Below are 12,604 nucleotides of genomic sequence, written 5' to 3' on the forward strand. Positions count from 1 at the left end.
ATCTATACAACGTTGTTTCAGGCTGCTCATGTGAAGGGGGGCCGGATGAGAGTTGTTTGACTAAGGGGTCTGCCTACAGCCTCGTTCTCAGTCACGCGCTTTCACTTGAGAGGTAGCTCTCGTTCCATTGCTTTTCTACAGACAATGGAATTCCCCGGTTGGAACATTTGTTAAAAAAGTTTGAAATATCCAATAATTGTCGTTCCACTTCATGATTGTGTCCCACTTGTTGTTGATTCTTCACAAAAAATACAGTTTTATATCTTTATGTTTGAAGCCTGAAATGTAGCAAAAGGTCGCAAAGTTCAAGGGGGCCGAATACTTTCGCAAGGCACTGTATATAGAAGCTCCTGTCACTGGGATATGAAGTCAGAGTGATTCATACATATAGTAGTGCTACTGTCATGGTGGTATGAAACACCAACACACTTAATGTGGGCAAATGCATGCATGAGCACACACATACACACACACAGCACTCTTGCTCTTAATTCACTATACTCCAAATGTTACCTAGTGTCAGGTCAGTGTGTAGAGCTGTGAAAAAATTGCTTAAAAAGTCACATAATAAGTCCTATTACTAGTCCTATATCCTAGTCCTTTACTAGTCCTATTACTAGTCCTATGTCCTAGTCTTATTACTAGTCCTATATCCTAGTCCTATATCCTAGTCATATATCATAGTCCTATTTTTAGTTCTATTACTAGTCCTATATCCTAGTCCTTTACTAGTCCTATTACTAGTCCTATTACTAGTCCTATTACTAACCCTATGTCCTAGTCTTATTACTAGTCCTATATCCTAGTCCTAAATCCTAGTCATATATCATAGTCCTATTTCTAGTCATATTACTAGTTCTATGTCCTAGTTGTATTACTAGTCCTATATCCTAGTCCTATATCCTAGTCCTATATCCTAGTCCTATAACCTAGTCCTATTACTAGTCCTATATCCTAGTCCTATATCATAGTCTTATTACTAGTCCTATATCCTAGTCCTATATCCTAGTCATATATCCTAGTCCTATATCCTAGTCATATATCCTAGTCCTATATCCTAGTCCTATAACCTAGTCCTATAACCTAGTCCTATTACTAGTCCTATATCCTAGTCTTATTACTAGTCCTATATCCTAGTCCTATATCCTAGTCCTATATCCTAGTCCTATATCCTAGTCCTATATCCTAGTCCTATATCCTAGTCCTATATCCTAGTCCTATATCCTAGTCCTATATCCTAGTCCTATACCCTAGTCCTATATCCTAGTCATATATCCTAGTCATATATCCTAGTCATATATCCTAGTCATATAACCTAGTTATATTGCATGTTTTATCACTCTCTTCACCCCATCTTACTTATCTCTCCCAACATTTTAATTTGTATTCATACTTTTTTGCATTTGTATTCATGCTCTCTGTACTCAATATACAACCACCCACCAGTGACTTAAGCTACTGATCCCCAGACCCAGAAAAACACACATTCAAGTTCTGCCGGCAATTCGTCCCACTCCTAAAATATAGGCTATATCCTATAAGCAAAGCGTAGCTCAAGGCAACGTGCAAGTGTCCTCTCTCATCATTCTTGCTGCTTCAAGTTCAGTAACCATACCTCTCTGGGCATGCGAGATCAGGTGCATATGTGGTCTCAATTAAATAGAGTAGGATATAGCCTATGCATGTGCTTGAGAAGGGTAGTTATCTTTCCAAGGAAATGCCCTTCCTATATATGATTAAGCTATAGTTTACTACATGGCCTAGAAATAAATATTGATCACCCATATTTGTTTCTGTCTGTAAACCATCCCACTCCTAAAGGGTAGGGTATATGCAATATGTAGCTCCAGAGACATTGCAAATGTCTGCTCTCTCTCCAACTCTACAAGCTATGTCTAGCCTATTGGCTTATCTTATACACTGCTCAAAAACATAAAGGGAACACTAAAATAACACATCCTAGATCTGAATGAATGAAATATTCTTATTAAATACTTTTTTCTTTACATAGTTGAATGTGCTGACAACAAAATCACACAAAAACTATCAATGGAAATCAAATTTATCAACCCATGGAGGTCTGGATTTGGAGTCACACTCAAAATTAAAGTGGAAAACCACACTACAGGCTGATCCAACTTTGATGTAATGTCCTTAAAACAAGTCAAAATGAGGCTCAGTGGTGTGTGTGGCCTCCATGTGCCTGTATGACCTCCCTACAACGCCTGGGCATGCGCCTGATGAGGTGGCGGATGGTCTCCTGAGGGATCTCCTCCCAGACCTGGACTAAAGCATCAGCCAACTCCTGGACAGTCTGTGGTGCAACGTGGCGTTGGTGGATGGAGCGAGACATGATGTCCCAGATGTGCTCAATTGGATTCAGGTCTGGTGAACCGGCAGGCCAGTCCATAGCGTCAATGCCTTCCTCTTGCATGAACTGTTGACACACTCCAGCCACATGAGGTCTAGCATTGTCTTGCATTAGGAGGAACCCAGGGCCAACCGCACCATCATATGGTCTCACAAGGGGTCTCATCTCGGTACCTAATGGCATTCAGGCTACCTCTGGCGAGCACATTGAGGGTTGTTTGGCTCCAAAGAAATGCCACCCCACACCATGACTGACCCACCGCCAAACCGGTCATGCTGAAGGATGTTGCAGGCAGCAGAACGTTCTCCACGGCGTCTCCAGACTCTGTCACATGTGCTCAGTGTGAACCTGCTTTCATCTGTGAAGAGCACAGGGCGCCAGTGGCGAATTTGCCAATCTTGGTGTTCTCTGGCAAATGCCAAACGTCCTGCACGGTGTTGGGCTGTAAGCACAACCCCCACCTGTGGACGTCGGGCCCTCATACCACCCTCATGGAGTCTGTTTCTGACCTTTTGAGCAGACACATTCACATTGTGGCCTGCTGGAGGTCATTTTGCAGGGCTCTGGCAGTGCTCCTCCTGCTCCTCCTTGCACAAAGGCGGAGGTAGCGGTCCTGCTGCTGGGTTGTTGCCCTTCTACGGCCTCCTCCACATCTCCTGATGTACTGTTCTGTCTCCTGGTAGCGCCTCCATGCTCTGGACACTACGCTGACAGACACAGCAAAACTTCTTGCCACAGCGCGCATTGACGTTCCGTCCTGGATGAGCTGCACTACCTGAGTCACTTGTGTGGGTTGTAGACTCCGTCTAATGCTACCACTAGAGTGAACGCACCGCCAGCATTCAAAAGTGACCAAAACATCAGCCAGGAAGCATGGGAACTAAGAAGTGGTCTGTGGTCACCACCTGCAGAACCACTCCTTTATTGGGGGTGTCTTGCTAATTGCCTATAATTTCCACCTGTTGTCTATTCCATTTGCACAACAGCATGTGAAATGTATTGTCAATCAGTGCTGCTTCCTAAGTGGACAGTTTGATGTCACAGAGTGTGATTGACTTGGAGTTACATTGTGTTGTTTAAGTGTTCCCTTGATTTTTTGAGCAGTGTATATCCCAGTAATACCGCTAGCCTAATATAATGGGCCATGTGAGACTCTCTGGTAATTTAACCAATTTCTTATGGTTGGGTGTGGGACCTGTAGCTGCGGGTGGGATGAAGAAATCGGACTGCACAGACCTCTACTTTGAGGCTCTCACACACACACGCACGCACGCACGCACACACACACACACACACACACACACACACACACACACACACACACACACACACACACACACACACACACACACACACACACACATCTGCAGGCAGGAGTGTGTGGAGCTGGGCAGTAAAAAGGCGTTGTTGCCAGATTGAAGCTTTTGGAAAGGAAACGGCACCATAAAGCACAGCCAGGGGCTCAGGCAATCAGCTCCTGCTATAGCAGTTAATGTCAGTGCGCCTCTGAAAAATGTCCCCCCTGGCTGTGGGGTTTGTTAATATCAGCGCACCCATGAGAAATGGCCCCCTCTACACAAGAGTAAGGTTAAAATCAGATCACTACTACTGAGAAATATCTGCTCTTCTGTAGGGGGTCAATATTGGTGAACTGGTGAAAAATGTCCCCAGTCACGCACAGGGCAAGGGGAGTGTTCAAATCAGCGCACCAATGAGATATTTTCCCTTACTCTCTGGGGAAAGATTGATATTGTCACAATAGAGAAAAATACTGTTCACGCTATCCTTTATGAAAAAATGAAATCAAAGGGTTAATATCAACTATTAGTACCCATATTTTTCTATTAGCCATGAGTGAAAGTATACTAACAATGTGAACACCACAGAAATGGTCTCTCTGTAAGGCAAGGTAAGGGTTAACAGTATTGTGCTGATGTGACGTTAGAATGTTAGCGTGATGCATCTATCCCGGCCTCAGTCTCTCTGTGTGTCCCTGTAGAGGAGACAAGACATGCAGCCCACACAAAAGGACCTTGGGATGGCTCAATTAAGCACACACAGCGTAGCATAGTGTGGTGTAGCTGCAAGCATAAGGGAATAAAGCCTAGAATTACCAATACCAAAGGTAGCGAAGCTAAATGTAGTCGTGAGCATAAGGCAAATCATTAGCATGGAAACAGTTAGCGTAGCCTAGCTATTAGCCACAGGCATAGACTTCTGTGACAGAGGAACAAGCATTAGAATTAGCATGGACGTACGGGAATAAAGTCAGGCATTAGCATGGCAACAGTTAGCATAGCCTAGCCGCAGGCATACTGTAGAAGGGGAACAAGGAGGAGTATTAGCATGGGTTGACACGGTTAGCTGGCATTTCCATTCATGACGTATGCCCTTTGGGTCTGCCCTCCAGACCAGCCAGATTGGCTTACAGGACTGCAGAGCACTGCCAGCCTGTGCGGTGCCATGCTGATAAGCAGTTGCTAGCTATCTCAAACACACACACCACTTATTTCCCTCCTTTCTCCTCCCCTCCCTCCCTTCAACCTTCCCCTCCCTTATCCTCCCTTGTCTCTCTCCTCCTCCCTTCCCTCCCTTCCCTTCTCATCCCTTGTCTCCCACCCCTCCCTTGTCTTGTCTTCCCTCCCTTACCATCTCCCTTCTCCTTCCTTCCTTCTACCCACCCCTCCCTCTCCTCCCTTCTCCTCCCTTCTACCTTCCCCTCCCTTCTCCTCCCTTCCCTTCTCCTCCCTCCCTTCCCTTTCCCTCCCTTCTCCTCCCTTCCCTTCTCTCTTTCCTATCTTTTCTCCCTACTCCTCCCTTGTCTCCCTTATCTTTCTTATCTCCCTCCCTTCTTCCTCCCTCCCCTCCCTTGTCTCCTTTCTCCTCCTTTTTCCTTCCTTCTCCTCGTTTCTCCTCCCTTTCTACCTTCCCCTCCATTCTCCTTCCTTCCCTTATTCCTTCTCCCTTCTCCTCCCTTTCCCCCTCCTCTCTTTACATCCCTTCTCCCCCTTCCCCTACCCCTTCCCTTTTCCTCCCTTGTCTCCCTTCTCCTCTCTTATCTCCCACCTTCTCCTTCCTTCTCCTACCTTCTCTCCCCTCCCCTCCCTTCCCTTCTCCTCCCTTATCTCCTTTCTCCTACCTTCTCCCCCCTTTCCTCCCCTTCCACTCCCTTCTCCTCCCTTCTCCTCCCTTCTTCTCCAGTCTCCTTCCTTCTCTCCCTCCCCCTCCCTTCTACCTTCCCCTCCATTCTCCTCCCTTTCCTTATCTTCCCATCTCCTCCCTTGTCTCCCTACTTCTCCCTTGCCCCCCCTTCCCCTTCTTCCCTTCTCCTCCCTTCCCTTTCTTCCTTCTCCTCCCTACTCCTCCCTTCTCTCCCTACCCATTCTTCCCTTTTTCTTCCCTTTTCCTCCCTTGTCTCCCTTCTCCTCCCTTGTCTCCTCCCTCTCCTATCTTCCCCTCCCTTCTCCACCCTTATCCTACCTTCTCCTCCTGTCTCCTCCCATCTCTCCCTTTCCCTACCTTCTCCTCCCTTCTCCCCCCCTTTCTTCCTTTGTCTCCCTTCTCCTCCCGTATCTCCTTTCTCCTACCTTCTCCTCCCTTCCACTCCCTCTCCTCCCTTTTCCTACCTTCTCACCCAGTCTCCTTCCTTATCTCCCTCCCCCTCCCTTCTACCTTCCCCTCCATCTCCTCCCTTTTCTTATCTTCCCATCTCCTCCTTCCCTTGTCTCCCTACTTATCCCTTGTCCCCCTTCTCCTCCCTTCCCTTTTCTTCCTTCTTCTCCCTTCCCTTCTCTTCCTTCCACTCTTCTACCTTCTCCTCCCTTCCCTTCTTTTCTTCCTTCTTTCTTCTCCCTTCCATTCTCCTTTCCCTTCTCTTCCTTCTCCTCTCCCTTCCCTTCTCTTCCTTCTCCTCCCTTCCCTTCTCTTCCTTCTCCTCCCTTCCCTTCTCTTCCTTCCACTCCCTTCTACCTTCTCCTCCCTTCCCTTCTCTTCCTTCTCCTTCCTTTATTCCTTTCTTCTCCCTCTCTGCCATTCTCCTCCCTTCCCTTCTCTTCTCTTCCCCTTCTCCTCCTCCCTTCCCCTCCCTTCTACCTTCTCCTCCCTTCCCTTCTCCCTTCTTCCTTCTCATTCCCTTCTCCCTTCTCCCTTCTATTCTACTCCCTTCTCCTCCCTTCCCTTCTCCTTCCTTCCCTCCTTCCCTTCTCCTCCCTTCCCTTCTACCTTCTCCTCCTTCCTTTATTCTTCCCCTTCTCTCCTCCTTCTCCTCCCTTCCCCTCCCTTCTACCTTCTCCTCCCTTCCCTTCTCCTCCTTCTCCTCCCTTCCCCTCCCTTCTACCTTCTCCTCCCTTCCCTTCTCTTCCTTCTCCTCCCTCCTTCCCTCCTTCTCCCCCTTCCCCTACCTTCTCCTCCCTTCCCTTCTCTTCCTTCTCCTCCCTTCCCCTCCCTTCTACCTTCTCCTCCCTTCCCCTCCCTTCTACCTTCTTCCTTCTCCTCCCTTCCCTTCTCCTCCTTCTCCTCCCTTCCCCTCCCTTCTACCTTCTCCTCCCTTCCCTTATCTTCCTTCTCCTTCCTTTATTCCTTTCTTCTCCCTCTCTGCCATTCTCCTCCCTTCTGTTCTCTTCCCTTCTCTTCCATTTTATCCCCTCTCCTCCCTCCCCCTTCTCTTCCCTTGTCTCCCCAGAGCTACTTGATCTGATCCATATTTCCTGACTGTAGCCGTTTTGCTGCCGCTGAAGGACATTGAGTGATATGTTCATTAAATGAGGTCGGCTGGGGAAAATGTGTAAGTAATTAGAGCGGCTTTTACAAAATTACAAAATGTCATCCCTGCACTAATGTCAGGGCGCTGGCAGCCGCTGCCATTCTCAATGAGGTCAGGGTGTACTCTTGGGCACATTCACATATGCACACACACAAATGATAGAGCTATCGTGGGTCTACTTTATGTGGTACAGTATGATTTGATTGGCAGAGGTGGGGCGAGGTGTAGGTGTACATCTCACAGTGATCTCTTGTCAAGGTCAACATGTGTGTACATGAGTGTCCCTTCCACTCACTCCTTCCTCTCACTTCCACTCTCTCGATGCTCTCTCTCCCTCTCTCACCCAAACGCTCTACTGTACTTTCCCTCTGTCTCTCTCTCTCCCTCATTTCACTTTCTCCTAACAGCACAATCCACCACAATCCCTATTACAGTCTGATTAGAACCACAGGGAGAAGGCAGGGAGGGAGAGAGGGTACCCATATCCCAGCATGCCTTCTGGCATTCCACTCAGCCCTCTGCCCCCCTGGCTGGTCCAATCAGACTCCAGACTCCACATGAGGCATACATCTCCCCCCTCCTCAATTCCTCCATTTACCCTCTTATACCTTCCTCTCCTCCTCTCTCCACTCCATTCCTGCTTATCTCCTCTTTTCTTCCTCATCTCTCTCCTCATCTCTCTCCTCATTCCTCCATTTACCCTCTTATACCTTCCTCTCCTCCTCTCTCCACTCCATTCCTCCATTCCTCCTTGTCTCCCCCCTTTCTTCCTCATCTCCTCTCCCCCCTCATCTCTCTCCTCATTCCTCCATTTACCCTCTTATACCTTCCTCTCCTCCTCTCTCCACTCCATTCCTCCTTGTCTCCCCTTTCTTTCTTCCTCATCTCTCTCCTCAATTCCTCCATTTACCCTCTTATACCTTCCTCTCCTCCTCTCTCCACTCCATTCCTCCTTGTCTCCCCCTTTCTTCCTCATCTCTCTCCTCAATTCCTCCATTTACCCTCTTATACCTTCCTCTCCTCCTCTCCATTCCCTTGTCTCCCCCTCCCTCATTCCTCCTTGTCTCCCCCTCTTATACCTTTATCTCTCTCTTCTCCATTTCCTCCATTTACCCTCTTATACTTCCTCCTCTACTCCATTCCTCCTTGTCTCCCCCTTTATCTCTCTCCTCCATTCCTCCACTCTCCTCTCCTTCCCTTTCTCTCCCCCTCAGGTATTAACATTGTCCAGAGCTGTGTCTCACTCTGTCCCTCTCCTGTACACACTGTGTGTGTAAACAACCTGCTGTTATGGTCCTAGATTTCTCCCTCTTCTGTTCCTCCGTTACTCCATTAGAGATTGATTGGCTTGCAATGAGATGCCCAGCACTGTTTATATGCTGTTATTTGGCCCAGTGTTGACCACATTACTGTTCGAGCGAAGAAGTATAGAGTCGCTGGAGGACTACTGTACACAGTGTGACACACAACGCTATAAAGAACTGTCTGAAACCAGAGACAACAAGACAAGACAAAATAAATGCTGGATATTGTAGGATCCGTGGAACCTTTCAGACATTTCTTTACATTAGAAAAAGAGGCACAAGGGATCCTTCTCTCATGCGGTAACATTAGTTTGATAGAATGCTTGTATCTCAAAGCTCCAAATGCCTTTTAAAGTTTCACGGTGGTCGTGCCAGATTGATGCCAGCTTGATGTACAGCAGGTTTGAGAAAGGATGAGAAAAAATAAATAGAAGAGAGAGAGAAAAATGAGTAGAGCGAGGAGATAAACAACACTGACAAAGATAGACGGAGAAAGATGGGTCAGTTTTACCTGTGACACCTTGCGAACCACCTCCCCGCTGATCACCAGTCCCTGGACAAAGGAGCGTGCCGCCACAAATGTACGTGTCACTTTCAACTTGAGGTCTCGGGGGGTGTCACCAAAGGGTCGCAGCGTCTCCGACTGCTTGGACACACACTCCAGGTAGTCATCGCCTGCAATCATAATAACTTTATTAGTAAAACGCTCTTCATACAATACACAAGTGATAGCTAAAGCAATATAACGGCCTCACATAGTTAAGAATAAAAGTTGAAATCATACAAGAGGAAATTCATGAAAATATTTACCAAGGTTGGGGTGAATTCAATTTCAATGCAAGAGTTTGGAGAAAGCAGCATTTATTTTCAATGGAGATTTCGAAAGTTGAACATTTCAAAGAACCTATTTAAGTTCAATGTGTAATGTTTAGGTACCTATGAGATACCGTCCATTGGCTCCCTTGAACATCCTCTCCAGCAGGCGGGCCCAGAACTCGTTGAGCGCCTCCTCTATGTTAACGCTGGAACCACGGTAGTACCGTCTCAGCTCTGTGTACAGGTCAGAGAACACGCGGGTGTTCTGGGTGTACAGGGAACCCAGCGCCGGAGGATACGACTGCTGCAGGACACCCTCAGAACGGTTCAGCAACTCCAGGAGGTAACCTGGAATGAGACAGGAAACGGGACATGTTCAACAGTGTTAAACAGTTGAATTTAGTTTTTTTCTTCATGTAATTCTTATTATGAAATGGATACATTTCCAGGGGGAAGCAAACAAAATGCAAGAATGAAAGAGTATAATTTCCCTTGAATGTTTTTGTATTTTTTTCTGGCGACAAACAACAGCAGCGCTGTTTACTATAATACCGTTTAGTGTAGCTTAGCTGTGAGGGCTGGGGCTCTGTCTCATTGCTTTGTACTGCATATGAAATATGCCACAGAGATGAACCCAGAGAGGAAGTGTTTAAATGTATTCTGAGGCAGGATGGGATGCGCAGTGGAAGATAATGTTGCCATCCAAATAAAACGCACTGAGTGGGATATAGAGAGATTCTCTAACATACACTTACATTGTGCAGACACACACACTTAAACCCTAACACAAACAGACACAGGCCTGCAGAGACACACACTCAAACCCTAACACAAACAGAGACAGGCCTGCAGAGACACACACACTCAAACCCTAACACAAACAGACACAGGCCTGCAGAGACACACATTCAAACCCTAACACAAACAGACACATGCCTGCAGAGACACACACTCAAACCCTAACACAAACAGAGACAGGCCTGCAGAGACACACACACTCAAACCCTAACACAAACAGACACAGGACCGCAGAGACACACACACTCAAACCCTAACACAAACAGACACATGCCTGCAGAGACACACACACTCAAACCCTAACACAAACAGACACATGCCTGCAGAGACACACACTCAAACCCTAACACAAACAGACACAGGCCTGCAGAGACACACACTCAAACCCTAACACAAACAGAGACAGGCCTGCAGAGACACACACACTCAAACCCTAACACAAACAGACACATGCCTGCAGAGACACACACACACAAACCCTAACACAAACAGACACATGCCTGCAGAGACACACACACTCAAACCCTAACACAAACAGACACAGGCCTGCAGAGACACACACACTCAAACCCTAACACAAACAGACACATGCCTGCAGAGACACACACACACAAACCCTAACACAAACAGACACATGCCTGCAGAGACACACACACTCAAACCCTAACACAAACAGACACATGCCTGCAGAGACACACACTTAAACCCTAACACAAACAGACACATGCCTGCAGAGACACACACTCAAACCCTAACACAAACAGACACATGCCTGCAGAGACACACACTTAAACCCTAACACAAACAGACACATGCCTGCAGAGTCACACACTCAAACCCTAACACAAACAGACACATGCCTGCAGAGACACACACTCAAACCCTAACACAAACAGACACATGCCTGCAGAGACACACACTCAAACCCTAACACAAACAGACACATGCCTGCAGAGACACACACTCAAACCCTAACACAAACAGACACAGGCCTGCAGAGACACACACACTCAAACACTAACAAAAACAGACACAGGCCTACAGAGACACACATTCAAACCCTAACACAAACAGACACAGGCCTGCAGAGACACACACTCAAACCCTAACACAAACAGACACAGGCCTGCAGAGACACACACACTCAAACACTAACAAAAACAGACACAGGCCTACAGAGACACACATTCAAACCCTAACACAAACAGACACAGGCCTGCAGAGGCACACACACTCAAACAGATACAGGCCTGGAGAGACACACACACTCAAACCCTAACACAAACAGAGACAGGCCTGCAGAGACACACACTCAAACCCTAACACAAACAGAGACAGGCCTGCAGAGACACACACACTCAAACCCTAACACAAACAGACACAGGCCTGCAGAGACACACACACACAAACACAGAGAGCAACGTAAACAGCAGACAAACCCAGTCCTTCTGGAATGGGACTCTCAGCCAGTCAATACCATGGCTTTGGCCAAAAACACACTACACAATAACAGGCTGGGCTGCAACTGCACTGTTTAAGAAAACATTTTCACTGCGTCGTCTTTAATGTGTGTGAAATGTTTTCTTTGAAGACGTTCTTATCTACTTCCTGCTCGCCATGCTCTCCAGATGGGGGGAGGAATCACTGAGCCTCTATGAGAATTCCCTTAGCTCAGCACTAATATCTCTCTCTCTCTCTCTCTCTCTCTCTCTCTCTCTCTCTCTCTCTCTCTCTCTCTCTCTCTCTCTCTCTCTCTCTCTCTCTCTCTCTCTCTCACACACACAAGCACAAACAGAGACTTGAAAATGGATTTGAACACACTCAACCACACACATACACACCCAGCAAACATTCTCCACATTCACCACACACATCCAGTACGCAGACACACTGCCTGAAGACGATCCAACAGTGTTGAATATGTTACGTAATAGAATGTTAAAGCTCACACTGACCCAACCGCACTGCATTATCTAAGCAGGGCCTTGTCACTAAGCAGGGCCTTGATGATGTCACTATTCTATAACAAATGAATTAAACATTATAATAATGAACCATCAAATTATTATCAGGAGAGGAATAAGACAGTAATATATGCTGTGTTGCTGGGGACTGATTGTGAAACATTACAGAAAGAAAGACTCCTAGTTAAAGCCAACGCGACCAGAAATAATGGCTAGAGGCGAAGGGAGCGAGTCTTTAATGAAAGTAGTGAATCACAGGAAGTCTGTACTGATAATGGACTTTGTTATGGTGAAGTTTCAGTCTAGGACTAACTGGGAGACTAAGTGTTTAAATAAGCTCAGTTAACCCAGAACTAAAGTCAGGTGTTAAAGGGGTTAAGAACTTTCTGATTTAGCCTCCGTTTCAAATCTCCTCATTAGGAAATGTGACTGAGAACAAGATTTGGGTCATGGAGGTGTGCTTTGTGTGTGTGTGTGTGTGTGTGTGTGTGTGTGTGTGTGTGTGTGTGTGTGTGTGTGTGTGTGTGTGTGTGTGTGTGTGTGTGTGTGTGTGTGTGTGTGTGTGTGTGTGTGTGTGTGTGTGTGTGTG

General features: G+C 46.8%; 1 protein-coding gene across 3 annotated transcripts in view; it reads right to left on the reverse strand.

The window, feature by feature from the left end:
- LOC124041930 (glypican-1-like) overlaps positions 1-12,604 on the reverse strand; it is a 158,836-nt gene that overhangs the window by 37,676 nt on the left and 108,556 nt on the right. For all 3 annotated transcript variants that reach the window (XR_006840008.1, XR_006840007.1, XM_046360114.1), the window contains exons 4-5: positions 9,374-9,601; positions 8,949-9,112 (exon numbers count right to left, since the gene is read on the reverse strand). Coding sequence is in view for 1 of the 3 variants with exons in the window: in XM_046360114.1 (XP_046216070.1) it covers positions 8,949-9,112; positions 9,374-9,601 (392 nt within the window). In the remaining 2 variants the exon portion in view is untranslated. The remainder of the gene's footprint in view (positions 1-8,948; positions 9,113-9,373; positions 9,602-12,604) is intronic.

The sequence above is a fragment of the Oncorhynchus gorbuscha genome, linkage group LG08, assembly GCF_021184085.1.
Source record: "Oncorhynchus gorbuscha isolate QuinsamMale2020 ecotype Even-year linkage group LG08, OgorEven_v1.0, whole genome shotgun sequence".
Classification (NCBI taxonomy): Eukaryota; Metazoa; Chordata; class Actinopteri; order Salmoniformes; family Salmonidae; genus Oncorhynchus; species Oncorhynchus gorbuscha.